This window comes from Nycticebus coucang, chromosome 12, assembly GCF_027406575.1.
Source record: "Nycticebus coucang isolate mNycCou1 chromosome 12, mNycCou1.pri, whole genome shotgun sequence".
In the NCBI taxonomy this organism is placed as follows: Eukaryota; Metazoa; Chordata; class Mammalia; order Primates; family Lorisidae; genus Nycticebus; species Nycticebus coucang.
This window is the reverse complement of record NC_069791.1, coordinates 33,277,196-33,297,940: the sequence shown is the minus strand read 5'-3', so window position 1 is coordinate 33,297,940 and position 20,745 is coordinate 33,277,196. Positions and strand designations below refer to the sequence as shown.

The 20,745-nt window shown below is 43.5% G+C and overlaps 1 protein-coding gene and 1 pseudogene across 2 annotated transcripts in view; one reads left to right on the top strand and one right to left on the bottom strand.

Moving 5' to 3' along the window:
• ITPR2 (inositol 1,4,5-trisphosphate receptor type 2) overlaps positions 1-3,564 on the bottom strand; it is a 537,798-nt gene extending 534,234 nt beyond the window's left edge. The window contains exon 1 of one of the 2 annotated variants that reach the window (XM_053554147.1): positions 3,366-3,564. Coding sequence is in view for 1 of the 2 variants with exons in the window: in XM_053554146.1 (XP_053410121.1) it covers positions 2,036-2,127 (92 nt within the window). In the remaining variant the exon portion in view is untranslated. Of the gene's footprint in view, positions 1-2,035; positions 2,415-3,365 lie in introns of those variants that run through there. The other variant, XM_053554146.1, reaches the window with a different exon arrangement.
• Positions 3,565-15,085: 11,521 nt separating this feature from the next.
• LOC128560753 (centromere protein Q-like) lies at positions 15,086-16,150 on the top strand (annotated as a pseudogene).
• Positions 16,151-20,745: the final 4,595 nt, after the last annotated feature.

The window sequence follows — 20,745 nt, the reverse complement described above, 5'->3', positions numbered from 1 at the left end:
ATTGGTTTTATAAGTTACCTAATATGCATACTTTTGCTGCGTAAGATGCTACAAAAAATATATTCTTTTCTTTGTCTAGGTCTTTACACTGTATGCCTAGACCCTTTTATTATTTTGTCCACAAATATAACTAATGTTCACAGTCACCAAGATAGTGATACACGTAATTGCTATGAAAGCTAACATTTCCATAAGTGCTTTTTATGCACAGCGTACACTGCTAAGCACCTTACAAATAAAATATTAACTTTCTTCTTCCTCAGCATGACCCTGTGAGGTAGAAACTATTATTATTCCCCTTTTTAGAACTGAACAGACCAAATCACAGAGAGATTATGTAACCTACTCTGGGTTACCATGTTTACAAGTGAAAGAGCCAGAATTTGAACCCCAAGCATTCTGTCCCTGGAGCTCCTCCTGTGTAACCACTATAACCCACACCTACCGAGCCTTTGGAAGGTAAGGTGCAGCACAGTCCATGTGCAACATGTTCTTACGGACTCACAAGCTGAATGTGAGGCATGAATGCTCTCAGAAACAATGGCAGCTCAAGATTTAAAACCCAGGATAAGCACTCCCTGTTATTCCATGCTTTAGTTTCACCAACAAAGAACATCCATCAAAAGGAGATGAAACGAAATCTACCTCCCTTCTTTCACCCATAAGAAGAGATTCACCAATAACAGGAACTGTGGAAGTACTGATGACTGTCACGTCCCAGGGCTGACAAGGCAGCACTCCCTTAGGTAGGTCATGTGCCCCAAAACCTGTAACACAGTTTGCAGTCAAGGTCCAGGGACTCTGCGGGTTAAAGTCATGTGCCCCAAAACCTGACAGGTAAAAGTAGTAACCAGCCGTGGGTAGAAACACCAGTTCCACAATCTAAAATCTTTAAGACTAGGGGGTCTACGTGCTGAGACCATGAGGTAACAAAAAAATACCTGTGAATCAAAATATATTGCAGTGAACAACTGAACTACACACTGGTATTCACAATTAGGACAGAAAGAAAACACCAGTAATTAAGGAAGTTCCATCTAACCAGTTAGCACACTATGGACTCTCTTCAGGGAAGCTACATACACAGTAAATAGCAGAACCTCTGTAAGTTGACCATCCGAGGGGCTGTAACAAACTGGTCAACATAAGGAACTAGGCGTGCTGTACTGATACATTCATGCAGCCCGTGCCCTGTCTATGCAAATTAGGTCAGCTTAAGGAGGTGGTCAGTGTAGGAAGGTGGTCAACTATGGAGGTTCGGCTGAACATATATATATAAATACATATGTGCCCCATTCATAAAGCAACTCAAATCTCAAGAACTCTGCACTTGGCTGAGTTCCAAGAGTTTCGGCATTTCAAGGGGCCAAGGCCGGGGTAGGAGAGAAAGCAGGTCTCAGTTCTAGAACCCAGGAGGCCCGCAGAAACCTCTGAGGGTCACAGTGCTACAGCCCCCCCGGGGCTGCCCACGACGGCGAGGCGAGTCCCCGTTTGACAAAGCCAAAAGGAAATAACTTCAGCGAAGAGAGGACGGTGAGCTCCTCCCGCAGGACAAAGCCACACTTTGGCTCACCACAAAAAGTTTCATGTCCAAGGCCACGGACTTTTAACGTCTGCTCTTTCAAAGCCGTCACTGAGACACAACGGGCAGACAGAGGTAGTGAGAAAAGATGGGGGTAAGGGAGTGTTTTGTTTTACCTTTAAGGGAAAACAAACACATTTAATCAAAACAACCCACGGAGACGCCAGGGAAGTCTTCTTCGCCCGGCCTGTCTCAGGGCTCTTGAATCACTTCCTCCTTTTCTGATGTGTCTCTGAGCTCGAGATTACGAAGTTGCTGACAAAGTCTCGCCTCTCGGGGCCGCTTCCTGCGAGCGAGTGCGCGAGCCGAGCGCACGGCGCTGTCCGCGGCGCAGACGCTGCCCGGCCCGGCCACCTCGGGCGGTAGCCGGGGCGCGCCACGGCGCGACAGGGGCAGGGATGGGTTGGGAGGGGACCGAGCGCGAGCGCTGCCCAGCCCGCGGCTCCAGCTTACCCTAAGGTGCTGATGAAGCCGTTGACGGAGCCCTCCGCGTACAGGGACACAATGTCCCCTATGTAGAGGAAGCTGGACATTTTATCGGACATGCTGCTTCATGTTCCAGAGTGCACGTCCCTCCTCGCCCCCGCGCCCTCGCCGCCCCCTCTCCAGGAGCCGCTGCGGCAGAAGCGGAATGAAGCGCAGGATGGCAGCGGCCGCGAGCGGCGGCGGAGGACGCCGAGGGCCGCGGCTCAGCTCCGCTTCCGCGCCGGTAGCCCGGCAGGAGCGAGACCGCAGCTGCGGACACCCCGCCGCCGGCTCAGCCTTGGAGCCCCGAGGAGCCGCAGCCGTCGCCTCCCCGGCAGGTTTCCTGTTCCTTTCAGAAGTTTTCTCTCCTACACCTCTCGCCCCTCCTCCTCCCTCTCCCCACTCCGCGTCCCCTCCCAGCGAAGTGCCCCGGTGGGTCAGTCACTGCGGCTTGGCGGGAGCTGGGGATGGCAGAGCCCCTCGGTAGCCTCAGGGGAATTTTTGGACCAGGTGGTGGTGCCCATTGGGCGAAGGGGAGGGGAGGAGTCCAGGAGGAGGGGTCCCGCGGCCAATCAGGGAGCGGCGGCCGGGGGCGGAGCTGGGCAGGGGCGGGGACTCCGCGGAGGCCGGGCCACCCGGGAGGCGGCGGCGGCGGCGTCCGCGCGGCTAACGCAGGGCTGGGACGCTGGGCGGCGCTGGAGAGGTCGCTGGGGACCCCAGCCGGGAACCCACACCGTGTAGCGCCCTGCAGAGGTTGGACCTGGGGCGTGAGAATCCCCACCTGGGAAAGCTGGGGAGCTTGAAGAGGGCAGGGAGAACTTTCTGTGGGCGACGGGGCGGGCGCAAAGCCGGAGCCGGACACAGAGGAGTGAACCCCGGAGCCCTTCGGAGATGAAAAGATGGAGTCAGAGTGGGGTCAGTGGGTAGGGTAGGGGTGGGTAATTTGCTGACCAAGGGAGAGGAAGGCGTTAAAGTAAAGGAAAAAGTACAAAAAAATAATAAAGTAAAAGAGGAGGAGAGGGAGGAAGGCAAAATCTCGATTTGGAGTATGTAGTTTGTGGAGTTTTTTCTCAAGTATATGGCGTTAGTGAAACTTGACCTGTCAGCAGATGTCCAGGTGGACATGAGCCTCCAAGGAGATAAACATCTCTAGGCCGAGCCACCCGTTGGCCTTGGGGGCGCGGCAGAACAGCCTTATAGTCAAGCTCGTCCGCACCTCCTGCGTTCCTTTAACTCCAAGCAGAGGTTAACCTTCCACTCCAACCCCCACCCCCACCCACCGGGAACCCAGGGGCACCGACAGCTCGCTTTCGCTTACGTGTAAGGCGGCTGACTCTTAAAGCTCCAGCGGTTATGAACGAAACTGACAGCGGGACGCGTTTCTACGCCTTCTCTTTTGCTTTTGCCGCCCTCGTCTTAGAACACCATTTAAAAACCTTACGCTTTCCCCTTCTAGAAGATGCGGAGGAAGCAGACTCTGGGGCAGTTTCCACACTAGCCACCCAATTAAAAACTGCTGCCTAAGTAGTCCCCACAGAGCGATGTTTGCAGAAAGGCAGGAGGACTCTGGGCGTGCAGAGGTGTGCACACTGGATTGTGCAACTGGCCAGAATCTAACAGTTCAGAGATGGTTTGGGTTGAGACTTATCACATAATGGAATATAAGCGAAGAATAAGCTTAATATTCAAATGATTGTGTTTAGAGAGCCTGCAGGACAGAAGGGAATGACAATGAGTCCAGGAAACGCCAGTGCAAAGCCTGTATGTGTTGAGATAAACTGGACCCAGTCAACTCTCCTGCCATGCAGCTGACGTATCTTCTTATTTCTGTGTTCTGCTTGGGAAAGGTTAGTTAGCAACTTAGAAATGTCTGCTCCATGATACAAGTTCTCCTCTGTCTTCACACATAATTATCACTGTTGGTAGCCTCCAAGCCATTAGGCATATGAATTATTACAAAGCTTGAGATGGGGCGGCGCCTGTGGCTCAGTGAGTAGGATGCCAGCCCCATATGCCGAGGGTGGCGGGTTCAAACCCAGCCCCGGCCAAACTGCAACCAAAAAATAGCCGGGCGTTGTGGTGGGCCCCTGTAGTCCCAGCTGCTCAGGAGGCTGAGGCAAGAGAATCGCGTAAGCCCAAGAGTTAGAGGTTGCTGTGAGCCGTGTGACGCCATGGCACTCTACCTGAGGACGGTAGTGAGACTCTGTACAAAAAAAAAAAAAAACGCTTGAGATGGAATAGATGATGACCCTAGAAATGGAGGTTTATGTTGTATCTGCGATGTCTGTGCTTTATATCCTATGGGTCCTCATATTGCACAGTTTGTACTGTGCACAAACTGTTGAAAACTCATAACAAAATGAGTGGGTGATTGTTTATGCTAAGGAACAGGTGCAAACTTGAAGCCATGTACCCATGTCCAATGTCTTTCTTACACCTCATCGCATCCCACCATCCACCACCCATAGAGTGTACAGTGTAGTCTCAGGACTGAACTTGTCACTCTTCTGTGTTGGCACAGCAAAGATGGTTAGCTGGCCACCAAAGGTTCACACAAAGTCTTGCGGTCACTTTTTATTTATTTTTCTACCAATTTCTTCTTTTCCATTGTTTCTTTTTTTTTTTTTTTTTTGAGACAGAGTCTCAAGCTGTTGCCCTAGGTAGAGTGCTGTAGCAGCGTCACAGCTCACAGCAACCTCAAACTCTGGGGCTTAAGCGATTCTCTTGCCTCAGCTTCCCAAGTAGCTGGGACTACAGGTGCCCGCCACAATGCCCAGCTATTTTTTGGTTGTAGTTGTCATTGTTTGGCAGGCCCATACTGGATTCAAACCCCCCAGCTCCGGTGTATGTGACGCCCTAGCTGGTGAGCTACAGGCACCTTCCATTATTTCTTTCTTTCTTCTGCCTTTTTTTTTAAACAGAGTCTCACTTTGTCACCCTGGGGTTGAGTGCCATGCTGTCATCATAGCTCACAGCAACCTCAAACTCAGGACTCAAGACATCCTCTTGCCTTAGCTTCCTCAGAAGCTGGGACTGCAGGTGCCCAGCACAACATCAAGCTAATTTTTCTATTTTTAGTAGAAATGGGGGTCTTGTTCTTGCTCAGGCTGGTCTTGAACTCCTGAACTCAAGCAACCCTCCTGCCTCAGACTCTCAGAGTGCTAGGATTACAAGTGTGAGGCACTGCCTCCAGCCTTTTTTCCATTATTTGTAATATGTCTCACTTTCACCTGCTATCATTGCTCTGCTCTATATAGTTGCCTGCTCACTGTTTTCCACCCTTCCAGTCTTTCCCACCTGCCATCACCATGGCAAACCAGAGTTTCATGCATACAGATTTGCTCATACCAAAGCTGATCAAACTTAACAATGGCACCTCATTGCCTACAGAAAGAAGTTCAAAAGCCTTCACTTGCTGATGTGAATGTTAGATGTGTCAGTCCCTCTAAATGGATTCTCCTGTGCTGAGAATACAAGACACTTCTCTAAGTCTTCACTCACAGTCCATGATCTCGTCTCCTTCTCCTTTTATAACTTCAGTTGCTACTCTTCCATTTTTGATGCCCAGGAAAGCCAGACTTTCCACATATTATCGGCACTTTGAGTCTCCATGCCTTTGGGTGTGATTTCCCTCTACCAGCAATTCCTCTTCCCCTATTCCCCTACCTCTGCATGGTCAGGCTCCACTTTCACAGTGAAACTTCCAGATAGTTCCCCTCCTCCTGAATTACCATACCCAGGCCAACCTATACCCTAGTATCTGTAGGTCCCTCAGGCAAAGATAATTGGAGCCCCTCATAACATAGTCTAAATAGTAAAAGCTATTAATTAAGCTAATAAATTGTTAAAGGCAGTGCAAGAGTGGTAGCCCACATTTTCAAGATCTGTCCATAATCTCTGCAAACAGCCATCCCTTGGCCACTCCTTCAGCCAACCCAATGTACACCAGCTGTGCAGGATTCACCTGGAAAATGAATAGGGGGCCATCTTTGTATGAGATTCTTGGATCTTAGACAGTCAAAACATAGTCCAGGAGAAAGAAGTTCAGGCATGTCCCCTGAGACCAAAACAAGGTCCTTGAAAACTCAGAGCCCAGTCTAGGAGCCCACTTCCTGGTCTAAGAGCACATCCCTTTTAAGGTACCTTTGAACACTTTCCACCTTGCCTTCTTGTTATAACTGTACATCTTGAGTCTCACCAAATACAAGCATCCTGACCATGAGATCAGTGTCTAAGCCATGTTTTACCCCTCACAGAGCCTAACAGAACCCATTTTGAGCTTCAATAAATATTTGATACATAAATGAAATAAATAACTAATTTCAAAATTTTGAATGCTTACATTATTTTTATTACTTTGATTATGGGAACAGAAGTCCACCAAATGGCACCCAAAGGGTCTTCTGTGCTGAGACAAGTCACTACAGCAAAAGCCCAAGTTATCATGCCCTGAACCATCTGTAAGGAAAAGTAATAAACAGAGCAGAGTGTAATATTTGACATTTTTACTCCCAAAGGACTGAATATATTAAAAATAAGATTCCAGTAAAGAGTTCTGCCATCAGAGATGTTCAGGGTAATTTATATCCAGAATTCCTTTGGCTATCCTCAGATACTACTACAAGTGAAAGGGTTTGCAATCTATTATCTGTCAATTAAGTGTGACATGAATTGCTTTCTCACTCCCTGCCCTTGTAATAAATATAATTTTGCAACTGGTTTATTTGGGCAGTCTTCATGAGGTACAAATAAAATGTGCATTTTTAAATCATTTCTATTCAACAAAGGGAAATGTTCTATCAAATCTACACATTCTGTTTCAAGAAGAGCCCTTGGATTTAGAATTCTTTTGTTATTAAAAATAGAACATACACCCTCTGCCCAGTTTAGAACATAAGTCTCACCCCTTCCAGGCCTCCTGAGATCAATGGATGAGCCTCAGGAAGGCGTATGGGCTGGTCTATTATTCCTTCTCACACGTCTTCACATTTTAACTCTCCAGGTGTTGTGATGGGGAAGGAGGATTGGGATAAAACAAGCAAATGTTATTATTCTGACGTGGGTGTGTGACCTCAGTCCTCTCTTGACCTCACTGCTTATCTGGCCAACTGGTTGCAGAGGCCTTTTGTCTCTTGAGTGTCAAATGTGGCTTTCTGTTGGGCACATGGGTGAGGATGTCAGGAGCTCTGAAGGACCTCTGCAGTGCACTGTGCTCTGAAATGGGAGAATTGCCCCAGCCTAACTTCTTCCTCAGGTCCACCCCTGACACAGGCTGACCAGCCCCTTGAGTGGAGTTCTGGCAAGGCTGGCCTGCCTTTAACCAGGGGAGATCTAGGCAGGGTCTATTTCATGATGGCACAATCTGTATAATAGCATAGAGCCTCATGCTTAGAAGGGCTTCATGCTTGATTTGCTGTTTTTTTCTGGTGCCATCTTGAAATTCTTGATCATTTTTCTTTTTTTATTTATATTTTTTAATTTTTTTTGTTATTGTTTGTTTTTGAGACAGAGTCTTACTATGTCTCCCTCAGTAGAGGGCTGTGGCGTCACAGCTCACAGCAACCTCAAACTCTGGGGCTTAAGTGATTTTCTTGCCTCAGCCTCCCATGTAGCTAGGACTACAGGCTCCTGCCACAATGCCCGGCTATTTTGTTGTTGTCATCGTTGTTTTAGCTGACCTGGGCCAGGTTACAACCTGCCAGCCTCGGTATATGTGGCCGGTGCCCTAACCACTGACCTACAGGTGCCAAGCTCTTGATCATTTTTCAATGAGAGGCCCCCACAATTTCATTTTGCACTGGGCCATGCAAATTATGTAGCCAATCCTGGATTTAAGTATCCTTATCACACCAACCATGGGCATGTAAGCTGTTCCACTACTTCTTTTTTTTTTTTTTTCCACTACTTCTCTTTCCATTAATTCTCTCTCTCCAAGTCCTTTTTTCCTACTCAGTTCAACAAGTCTGACTTAACAGCTCACCTCCAATTAGGAAATTTGAGGCCAGGCTTTTCCTCTTGGAGGTATATGGGTCACTAGCAAAGTTTTGAGACAGACTCTATTATGGTCCATTATTTCACTTCCAAGAAACACAGTCAACAGTGTCCCTTGTGATTCACCTGTGCAAGTTTCCTCTTGCTCAGCTTGTCAGTGTTGCTGGGAGGGCTTCATTTGCTTCCCTCTGCATGGATTTTTCATTTCTTGATTTTCATGATCTCAAAACTTTCATAATGACCCACATATTACTGTTGTTTACAATTATTTTTTCTCATAAAGCAGTTGTATTTGGGTTTCAAACAAACCAAAGCAGGGAGAAGAGGTGGCCATAGCTAATCTGTCCACTCACAAGTTGGAAACACATCAAGTCTCTGGCTCCAGGCCATGGAGCTGCCCAGCCTCCGGCCCCAGCATTTGAGGATGCTGAGGAGGGTAGATTGTTTGAATCCAAGAGTATGAGACCAGCCTGGGAAACATAGCAAGACCTTGTCTCTGCAAAAAATATGAAAAATTAATCAGTTATGATGTCCCCCACCCGTAGTCCCAGCCACTCGGAAGGCTGAGACAGGAAGATCACTCGAGCCCAGGAGTTTGAGGGTGCAGTAAGCTGTGATCACACCACTGAACTCCAGCCTAAGTGACAGAGCAAGATCTTATCTCCAAAAACTAAAATACAATAAATATACATTAGTTATTTATACTAACTGCTGTGAAATTTTGGACTAAAAAATGTTTCCTTAAGGCCTCTGGATCCAAGCTGAAAGGAAAAAGGTGGATGGTATGGATGAGAATGTAACCATCCTCAGCCACTATTCTCTCAACACTCCTGTGAGGTAGGTCCTATGGTCACTGTCCCTAAACCCACCCCTCCACCCCCATTGTGTGACAGGCTACATGGAGTTAACACCACCCCCAACTCTAATTCCTGACTAATCTAAACCAGGGCTTCTCAAGCTTTGATATGTATGAGAAGCATTTGGAGAACTTGTTAAAAGACAAATCCTTGAGCTCCATCTCCTGAGACTCTGATTTAGCAGTTCTGGGGTGGAGTTTGTCAACCATATCTGAAGAGGGTGATTATACATGGGCAGGGTCGGTGGACATGGGATTGCAATGAAACTTGGCTAATTGGAAAGACCTTGCTGAGAAAATGACTTTTTTATATTTTGAAATAATCTCAAACTCACAGAAAAGTTGCAAGAATACAGAACTATGACCCAAATTCAGTAATTTTTATAATTTGCCACATTTGTTTTATCACTTTATCTACACACACACACAATTATTGTCAGAACCATTTGAATGTAGGTTGCATACATCATGCCCATTTACCTTTTACTTATTTATTTATTTTTATTTTTATTTTGAGACAGAGTCTCACTTTGTCACCCTCGGTAGAATGCCCTGGCATCATAGCTCACAGCAATCTCCAACTCTGGGGCTCAAGCGATTCTCTTGCCTCAGCCTCCCAAGTACCTGGGACTGTAGACACCTTCCACAAAGCCCTGCTTTTTTTTTTTTTTTTTAGAGACAGGGTCTTGCTCTTGCTCAGGCTGGTCTCCAACCTGTGAGCTCAGGGCAATACACTCACCTTGGCCTCCCAGAGTGCTAGGATTACAGGCGTGAGCCACCATGCCCAGCCATGCCCATTTACCTTTTAATACTTCAAGTATAACCAAGAACAAAGATAGTCTGTTATGTAGCCAATGCGCAGCCATCAGATTCAGGAAATTTAACACCAATATAAAACTTTAGGGATGGCGCCTGTGGCTCAGTCGGTAGGGCGCCGGCCCCATATACCAAGGGTGGTGGGTTCGAGCCCAGCCCCAGCTGAACTGCAACCAAAAAAATATATATATATATATAGCAGGGTGTTGTGGCGGGCGCCTGTAGACCCAGCTACTCGGGAGGCTGAGGCAAGAGAATCGCTTAAGCCCAGGTGTTGGAGGTTGCTGTGAGCTGTGTGATGCCACAGCACTCTACCCAGGGCCATAAAGTGAGACTCTGTCTCTACAAAAAAAAAAAAAAAACTTTAGTATACTATTCATATCCCAATGCTGTCAACTGTCCCAACAGTGTCTTTTAAGCATTTTTTTCCTCTAGTACAGAATTCCATCCAGAATCATGTAGCATTCAGCTGTCCCGTCTCTTTAGTCTCTTTTAATCTGTAACAATTCCTCAGCTATACTTTGTCTTTAAAGACATTGATATTTTTTAAGAATACAGATCCTTTATTTATAGGCTGTTTCACAATTGGGTTTATCTCAATTGCATAATTATATTAGGTTAAGCATTTCCAGCCAGAATAATCCAGAAGTAATGATGTGTTCTTTCTAGGGTACCCTAACCTGAGACTGCATACACTGTCCATCTGCCCCTTCTTGTTGGTGTAAGATGGTGTTGTCTAGTGGACAAGAGTTTAAGAATAATCCCAAACCAGATCTCTTTTGAAGATGTAGACCAAAAGAAAGCAATCTCTTAGCCTGGGAAAACTCTAGAAATGCAGGCCAATCTCAAGGCAACAGCAAGTCTAATTTTCCATCGAAAAGTGCTGTCAGCCAGGTGTGGTGGCTCATGCCTGTAATCCCAGCACTTGGGAGGCCAAGATGGGTGGATTACCTGAGCTCAACAGTTAGAGACCAACCTGAGCAAGAACGAGACCCCATTTCGAAAAAATAGCCAGTACTGTGGCAGGCTCCTGTAGTCCCAGCTATGTGGGAGGCTGAGGCAAGAGGATCACTTTTTGAAGTTGCTGTGATTTGTGATGCCACAACTCTCTACCAAGAGTGAAAAAGTGACAGTTTGTCTCAAAATAAATAAATATGCTATCAAACACATCTCCTAATCCTTTCCAAAGCCAGAGTTTAACATCAATTTGTTGAGTTTCTCCACCTGCAGGAAATAAATACCAAGCTTTCCAAGTGGTGGCTTTGAAGTTCTCACAGAACAGATCTGAGAGTCAAACATCCACCCATCACCCCCCACAAAGACACACACACATTCCTTCCTCCTCCACTGGGGATGGGATGGGACCCAACACAGCAGCATCTCATTCCAAAACACTCACATTGCCAAAGCCCAAGTGTTTTATATCCTTGGTCTCACAAGATTTTTAAGCATTGCATCCTGGTGTTCAAATATCTCTTTTCAAAATTTGCAATTTGGTTTTATTTATTGTATCTTGATGCCTACACTGAAACTCCCAATTTAACATCCTATTAAAATATTCTGTGGCCTATTTGATACAGTCACAGCTCTGGAAATATTTATATTACTTTCTGCTGAATCATGACTTTTTGGACCCTGGTGTCACAAATTCTATAAGGGTTTGCAAGTGAAAAAGAGGAAGAATGGTATAATTAGAAATATTTTATAATGAACATACAATTTCACAACAACCTGTATTTGTGGGATTTTAAGAATCACAATCAATTAGAGTTGAGATTTATCAGAAAATTGAAGGGGAGAAAACGACCCAATCTTCATAACAAAAAAAAAGTGGGGGAGCTTTAAGAAAAAAAAAAAAAGGTGACTATCTCAAATCTTGCCTATTTCAGATTTGGGAAGCATCAGAATTTGTGATTATTCTTCCTCAAATACAATTTCACATTCCCAGGTAGATGGCAAGATAGCATTATCAATTAAAAGAATCCAATAGCTATATGCCACCATAGCTAAGGACACATGTATTAACATAGACCTGGGTTAAGTTAATAATTCACTGATTTCCTTTCTACAACTCTTTATGCAAATACTTAGCTCTGGGGCCTCATTTTCCTTTTCTGTACAATGAGGACAATAACAGTTTAAATTAGAAAATACATTTATAGCTGGGCGTTGTGGCGGGCGCCTGTAGTCCCAGCTACTCGGGAGGCTGAGGCAAGAGAATCACCTAAGCCCAGGAGTTGGAGGTTGCTGTGAGCTGTGGGAGGCCACGGCACTCTACCGAGGGCCATAAAGTGAGACTCTGTCTCTACAAAAAAAAAAAAAAAAAAAAAAAAGAAAATACATTTAAAGGACTTAGCACAGTGCCTGGTACAAAGTAAGTATTCAAAAAATGTTAGTAAGTGTTCAATAAATGTTAGCTGTTACCGTTATTATCATTATCTGGGAGAAAAACAATATTAAATGTCCCAAGAAAACCGAGCACCACAGATGCTGCCGGCACGATAACACACACTAGAGGCTGAACTAGCCCCAGGGCTGTTTCCGGAGACTCATTTACAGATCAGTCCCTTTCACACACAGTAGTAAGTGCTTGCTAATTATTGAAATTTTGATTTCTTTCAGAGGTATTTTAATTTTACAAAATATGTATGTGAAAAAAATCCATTTTTTAACAGGCACATTTCAGACATCACAAAAAACAAATGTTGAGACTAAAGAAACAAAAGTGGCTAAATTTCCAGCTGGTGCTATGTAACCACCCCCAAGGGTCATGTGAGAACTCTGCTTTCCACAAGCTGAAAGCTTTGTATCTTTTCAAAGAAAGGAGCAGATAAAACTCACAGAGAAAACTGCCACTTAACACCACAGAAAGCTGTCGGTCCTCAGGTGACAACAGGGGAGATGTAATGCAGACCTCCAGCCATCTCTCACCTCCAAAAGGAAGCTAGCCTGGGCGGTTAAAGCTCTAAAATCCCAATTGAGAGAGATTTCTCAAACTGTAGACCAAGTTCCAGAATCTCCCAGGATTTCTGCACTGTGCTTAAATGTTTAATTAGAAATTTTAACCTTGGGCGGTGCCTGTGGCTCAGTGAGTAGGGCGCTGGCCCCATATGCCGAGGGAGGCGGGTTCAAACCCAGCCCCGGCCAAACTGCAACAAAAAAATAGCCGGGCGTTGTGGCGGGCGCCTGTAGTCCCAGCTGCTCGGGAGGCTGAGGCAAGAGAATCGCGTAAGCCGGAGTTAGAGGTTGCTGTGAGCCGTGTGACGCCACGGCACTCTACCGAGGGCGGTACAGTGAGACTCTGTCTCTACAAAAAAAAAAAAAAGAAATTTTAACCTTGTCTTAACGAATGGAAAGACTACCAAGGCCTTCCTTGCTAATTGCTAAATGCCAGGGTAAAGAAACTTTTGAGAGCAAGTTCTGGTAAAGAGGATAAACTGTAAGAAGGAAAAACATATAATCAGGTGTGAGTCTTTGTGCTGAGCACTTTTTTTTTTTTTTTTTGAGACAGTCTCACTCTGTTACCCTGGGTAAAGTGTGTTGCGTCGTAGCTCACAACCTCAAACTCTTGAGCTCAAGCAATCCTCTTGCCTCAGCCTCCCAAGGGCTGGGACTAAAGGCACCTGCCGCAATGCCCAGCTCATTTTTCTATTTTTAGTGGAGACAGGATCTCACTCTTACTCAGGCTGGTCTCGAACTCCTGAGCTCAAGCAATCCACTCACCTGCCTGGGCCTTCCAAAATGCTAGTGGCTTGAGCCATCGCACCCAGTCTAAGCATTCTTCATTCATACGTTATCTAATAACCCCACATGAGATAATTGCTATTAGAGGCCCTATTTTACAGAGGAAGAAACAGACTTAAAGAAGTTCTGGAATTTATCCAAGGTCCTTACCCCACTAGTAAGATACATGGTGAGAAAAGTGAAAGTAGCATTCTAACTCAGAAAAGAGCAAAACAAAGGAAGATAAATAAACCCAGAGAAAACTTTCTGCTGTCTTTTTTCTCCCCTCTGTCCTACCCCTAAGTCTGCCTTAGTTTCCTCTCATCAATGCTTACTGTCTGAGCTGAGTCCGGAGGGTCTGCTCTTCAGCATCATTTTGGGCAGGTGTATCCTGATCATTCAACTAAAGTCTAAGTTTGTTTAAGGCAAGAACTCCGTCTTGTGCTTCTCTTACATCTCAGAGCAAAGACTCAGGTAGGGAAAGCTATTCTGTGCCAATTATCTGTACCTATAAGCACAGTGCCACAATCTACAAGCCATATTATTTGTAAGAACTCAATATAGGACAAAGGTAGCATCAAAAATCAATGGAAAAACCTAAGATTACTCAGGAAACAAAGTTGTGATGATTATTTACTTATGTAGAGAATAGAAGTAGCAGTTTTAGGATATCACATATCTCAAAATCAAAATAAATTCAGGTGAATATATCAAATCCTTCAATATTAAAAAAATGCACATATATATATACCAAATAAAAGAGATTATTTAACACCTTATGAAAAAAGATTTCTTAGCATAGAAATATATATTCATTAATATAAAACTTACAGCAAATTATCAGCTAAATTTAATTCATCTAATTTAAAAAAAATTTTTTTATTAATTAAATTCAGAATGTTTTTGTTTTTTTTTTTTGTAGAGACAGAATCTCACTTTATGGCCCTCGGTAGAGTGCTGTGGCATCACACAGCTCACAGCAACCTCCAACTCCTGGGCTTAAGCGATTCTCTTGCCTCATGGGACTACAGGCGCCCACCACAACGCCCAGCTATTTTTTGGTTGCAGTTCAGCCGGGGCCGGGTTTGAACCCGCCACCCTCGGTATAGGGGCCGGCGCCTTACCAACTGAGCCACAGGCGCCACCCTAATTTAAAATTTTTATGCCAAACTTCTAATGAACAAAATTAAGAAGAAAACAGCCAAATGGGAAAACTTTGCGATAAGTAAGCAAAAGATTGATTATAGGAAAATAAATAAGAGTGAGATATCATTTCTCATGTATCAGATTAGCAAAGTATATTATCACAACCAAAGCTCATAGGCAATCAGTGAATTTACCTTGTACAAACATTTTAAATGGAAATATGGAAAATACCTTAAGGAAATAATCCAATATTTGAAAAATACTTTATTCACAATTATCAATAGCATTAATGATAATAAACATTAGAAACAAAGTAAATATTGAACAATAGCAAATAAGTGACTGCACCGTCCTGAGTAGCTGACATGGAATGTAGTCAGTGATTCTTACTGAGAATGTGTAATAATAAATAAAATGTTTTGGGATCTACTCCGTGTTCAATTGTTTGGGCGCGAATTATCCTGAGCATGGCTCCCAGAAGGGTTCTTGAGAAATTAGTGATCAAGATGCCTGGTAAATCACATGTTTCCAAGAAAAAGTCTCAATAATTAAAAAGAAATTCAAAAAGAAAAACTGATGATGATGAAGAGTTGTCAGAGAAAAAGGTTAGAAACACAGGAAAAAGAAATAAAAATCATCCAAACCATCTGTCTTCAGAAGGACAAACAAAGCATACTAATATAAAACAGATAAAGATAGCACCCAACAAAAGGAAAACCGGGCAACCACTTTCTAAGAGTAGCAGAGAGCTTTTGCAAACAATAATGGAATCAGTAATAATAACAATTTTGAGTAAAAGTAGTGGAGAAAAAGAAGAAATACAGTATCATCTCAATTTACTGAAAAAAAGATTGCTCCAACTTTGTGAAACCCTGAAAGTCCCTCCTGAAAAGCTGAAGGATTTAACTCATGTGTCAAGTCTACTGGATGTGGAAAGGGCATGGGAGCAAGCTAATAAAGAAGGTCTGGCATTATTGCAGGAAGAAATAGAAAAAATGGTAGAGGCTGCAGAATTGATGACTGAGGACATTCAAAGCCTAAAGAACAAAATTGAAATTCTGGAAAGTGAGGTGGAAGAGGAAGAGATCACACTAAAACAGGTGCTTCAAATGATATTAGTAGTGTCCAGAACTTTCTCAGAAAAGTCTCAAAGCACCCACACTTCAGTAAGAAATTTTGACACTAATTCCAAACCAGAATGCTCTTCTAAAGGACTTCGATGTTCTTCATAATTCCTCTCAGATTAAGAACATGTTAATGGGGCGGCGCCTGTGGCTCAGTCGGTAGGGTGCCGGCCCCATATACCGAGGGTGGCGGGTTCAAACCCGGCCCCGGCCAAACTGCAACCAAAAAATAGCTGGGCGTTGTGGCGGGCGCCTGTAGTCCCAGCTACTCTGGAGGCTGAGGCAGGAGAATCGCTTAAGCCCAGGAGTTGGAGGTTGCTGTGAGCTGTGTGAGGCCACGGCACTCTACCGAGGGCCACAAAGTGAGACTCTGTCTCTACAAAAAAAAAAAAAAAGAACATGTTAATGCTCCTTGAAGAAGCCTGTAAGAAACTGGATGCCACCTGAAGAGTTCTTTTCTTAGATTGTCCCATATTAATGTTTATGATTTATAAAGCTATTAACCTATGATGATATTGCAGAGGCTGAGGCTTATGCAGGATTTATTATGCCCTGGTAGGCACTTCAAAATTAGCCTCTGTAGGTCTATCATTAGTATCCAATGTAGTTCTGAAAACTCTTTTTAGCGATTTTCACATCTGGGAAATCAGCATTTATATTGTTGTATCTGCAATTACTTGCCTAAAGCCATTAAAAAGAATAGTAGGCATGACCTCATAGTTTATAAGGGTTAAATGGAACTCATTTATTGGCTAAACGTGGAATTGTGGTGTGTAAATTACGTACAGTATGGAAAAGCATAGGAGTTTGCTATTACTCATGCTGTAGCTGATGGGGTGTATTTTCTGCCCGATAATTTGGAAGATGGAAAATCCTGATTTCTTTACCTCGCTCCTTAGTCTTTTTGGAAAGTAGTTAAGAATTACCAGGTATGTTTAACTTAGGAGGTAACATCAATATTTTATTTCTTTGGTAGGTAACTGAATCGATTTATTTTCTACTGTCATGAAAGCACATCTTTACTTAAGAAAATTATTTTAAAAGGAATCATAGCACATTCATTTCCCCTATAATAAAAAACAACCAAAAAAAGAACCCTTTCTTATAAACCTTTTCGAATGTATAATTAGCTTTTATACATGTGTGTGAATAAAGTGTCACTTAAATACATCAAAAATCTTTTCTTAAAAAAAAAAATAAAATGTTTTGAATTTTGACTTAAAAAGCAGGATGAAAGTTCTACATTGAGGACAGTCACTACAACATGGGGAGGAGAACTACATACAGGAAAAAAAGACTTTCATGTTAAGAGTATGGGTAATTTCTTCTACTTTACTAATGTTTTAGAGAACATGTATTGTTTTTTAAACGAAGGATACAAACTAGACAGCAATAAATGACATCTGATTTTAAGAAAAAAATTCTCAGAGACAAAATTGTGAAGAGGGCTTTTTCCTACAGTCTCATAATGACCCAGGAGAGCAAATGTGGAACAACAGAAGATGGAGCCATTAGATACAGCTGCGCAGAAGACATGATGGGCAACTGCCTTTTGGTATTTTAAGCAATCTTTTCCTTTTAGTGCATATCCTTAAGAAAATGTTCATCCAGTTTTTTGTAGTGAAATCATAAGCAAAGCAGTATGGTTTTGTGGCATTTCAGTACTTCAATTTTTGCTGAGCCAGCATCTTTCACAACATCTCAGTGGAAAAAAAGTGTATGTGGAAATTCAAGAAGGCTGGAGCCTCCAAATCCACCCTTCTTGGCAGAAGCAGACTTAGGATTGGAATGTAGTTCTCCATGACAACCTTATCAGTGTTTGGGGTCTGCTTATTGCTCTGTACCATGTTCCAGGAAAGTGTTGCAACTAGTTACCATTTTTGCCTTTGCTGTGGGCTCTGGCGAAGCAAGGATTTATCCTCACCCACCATTACAATCTCTAATCTTATCAGACTGGAGCAGGCATTGTATTAAATAAGCTTCGTAATAAATGACACAGAATACTGCTGAACTCTTTTCAGTAGAAGGTGTTTAAAGGTAGTGAATCGTATGAGTCTAAACTAAGCTCCCCAAATTCTCCCAAGTCAGCTTCCATCTACATTTAGAATGCTCTAAGACTGGGATAAATCTACCCAGTATTTTTCCTATTGACATAGGTTCACGCTAGAGAAAACTCAAAATATTCCATCAGATGGTGTACCCATCACAGCTGCTTCACACAGACTTTCATTTCCCTGAAAGGACAGACACCTGTTTCAGACATCACCTCCTACCCATATTTGTGTGTAAACTAAGATAACAGGATACCAGGTTTTGAATTGGTTTTGAATTGGTACTTACTTCCTTGCAGACGGTTTAAGAGTCTGTACTGTAGGCGGCGCCTGTGGCTCAGTGAGTAGGGCGCCAGTCCCATATGCCGAGGGTGGCGGGTTCAAACCCAGCCCCGGCCAAACTGCAACCAAAAAATAGCCGGGCGTTGTGGCGGGCGCCTGTAGTCCCAGCTGCTCAGGAGGCTGAGGCAAGAGAATCGCGTAAGCCCAAGAGTTAAGAGGTTGCTGTGAGCCGTGTGACGCCACGGCACTCTACCCGAGGGCGGTACAGTGAGACTCTGTCTCTACAAAAAAAAAAAAAAAAAAAAAAAGAGTCTGTACTGTAGAATTTCTGAGAGAAGGTATAAATGGCAGTGTGTGAAACTAGAGGGCAGTTAGGTGGTGGCACATTAAGAAAATTTGCTAGGCTTGTAGCTCAGTGGTTAGGGCACTGGCCACATACACCGGGGCTGGCAGGTTTGAACTTGGCCCGGGCTTGCTAAACAGCAATGACAACTACAACAAAAAATAGGCGGGCATTGTGGTGAGCATCTGTAGTCCCAGCCCTTAGAACTGAGGCAAGGTAATCGGTTAAGCCTACTCTACTGAGGGCAACATAGTGAGGCTCTCCCAATACAAGGTTCAGATTTCAGATTTCTGAAGGCTACCCTTAAGGTTAATAATACATAGGAGCTGATATGATCAATCAGAGAAACTGCTGACGTCTTTGTTCTCTCCCTCGTCTTACCCTTTGGGCAAATAGATTTCAATAAAAGCAGAGTGGAGCAAACACTTGGGGCCATTGCCAAAATCCCACAAATGGGCAATGGTCTCAAAAAAAAAAAGAAAAGAAAATTTGCTAGCAATATGTTTTGTTTGCTTCCAGAAAGCATGCTATCAAACTGCAGGCCACAATTCCCACATCATCTGAAATACTACCTCTGACACTAAGAATTCTTAATATATAACATTCCTCCAACACATAGGCATATACACATCCATATAAAGTTCTACCATATTGGTTTGGGGGCAGCTATATTACAAATCTACATAAACATTACTTTGCATTCTTAGAGTTTAAAATAATCTGTTTTGTAGTCATTAGTATTGTCTTCTAACTTAATATTTATGTCACCTTTTTTCCTCTACAGATTTTCTCATTGTCAGCTTATTCTTGGGCTAAAGATGGCCACATGGGAAGAGAAATATCCCTCTCTCTACCCTCACCTCTGCTGAAACACATCACACCAATCCAAACTATATTAGCCACCAGGTACCATTCATGTTTATTTCTAATATAAATTTTGTCAAAGTCTACGTTTCATTAGATGCATTCACCTGGGTGAATATTCCACTTCTGAATACTCACCTATTTCTTCTTTTTTCCCAAACTGAGTCTCCTTGTGTTCTTTTCATATATAACTGGGCTAATTTGCAGCCAATAAGGTACAGGATTTGGAAATACAGCTAATTATGGCTGATAATATTCTTATAAAGAAAGCAGACATAAATATTTTCAATGCTCTAAAAGGTGGCAGTTTACTCAAAGTTAAAGGAACATACTGGTGTTTGACCTAACTATCCCTTAAAAAATATAGCCTATTATGTAAGCCATGTAAAACTAGATAGGTATTAAGGAAAAAGAAAAAATTAGAGCCAGGCACAGTGGCTCACGCCTGTAATCCCAGCACTCTGGGAGCCAAGGCAGATGGATCATCTGCGCTCAAGAGTTTGAGACCAGCCTGAGCAAGAGCAAGACCTTGTGTTTACCAAAAATAGAAAAACTCCCCAGGTGTTATGGCAGGCACCTGTAGTCCCAGCTACTTAGGAGGCTGAGGCAAGTGGATTGCTTGAGCCCAAGAGACTGAGGTTGCTGTGAGCTATGATCTAGGGCCACAGAATGAGACTCTGTCTCAGAAAAAATACAAAACTAATATTGACTATTTTAGGAATTATATAGTTCAGTGGCGTCATATTTGAAAACTGAGTTCTAAAATCAGAATTAAGATGAAAATTGAATAAAGTTAAAAAATACCTTTTAAGCATTAGAATCTCATCAAGAACTGTCAGATATGCTCTCAAAGATAACGGTACTGCTGAAACAGAAGAGCAAATGAACAGCTCCTTCTCACACTCTTTCCAGGAGCTAACCCCAGTGAGAAGCAGGCAAAATCTCCCCCATAACCAAAATTGTTATTTTCCTCTTTATTTGCTGAACAAAATATTAAAACTTAAATTAAATTTGATTATGTTTCAACTTCACAATAAAAATTAAGCTCCTGAATTTCTTGAACTGCCATAGTCCTGTAATAGGGAGGTGCTGTCATGAATGGTTTTAAAAAGCACTTGGTAGGGCAGGGAAGACCAGAGTTTAGAAAACTGGTTCTCAGAGTGAAAAAAAATTCAGCCGATGCTCAGTCTCCAATCAATAATAAGTATGATGACACGTGCCCTCCAAGGCATAAATACAAAAAAAGCCCCTCAAAATCTATATATATTTTTTTTTTGTAGAGACAGAGTCTCACTTTACGGCCCTCAATAGAGTGCTGTGGCTTCACACAGCTCACAGCAACCTCCAACTTCTGGGCTTAAGCGATTCTCTTGCCTCAGCCTCCTGAGTAGCTGGGACTACAGGCGCCCGCCACAACGCCCGGCTATTTTTTGGTTGCAGTTTGGCCGGGGCAGGTTTGAACCCGCCACCCTCGGTATATGGGGCCGGCGCCCTTCCGACTG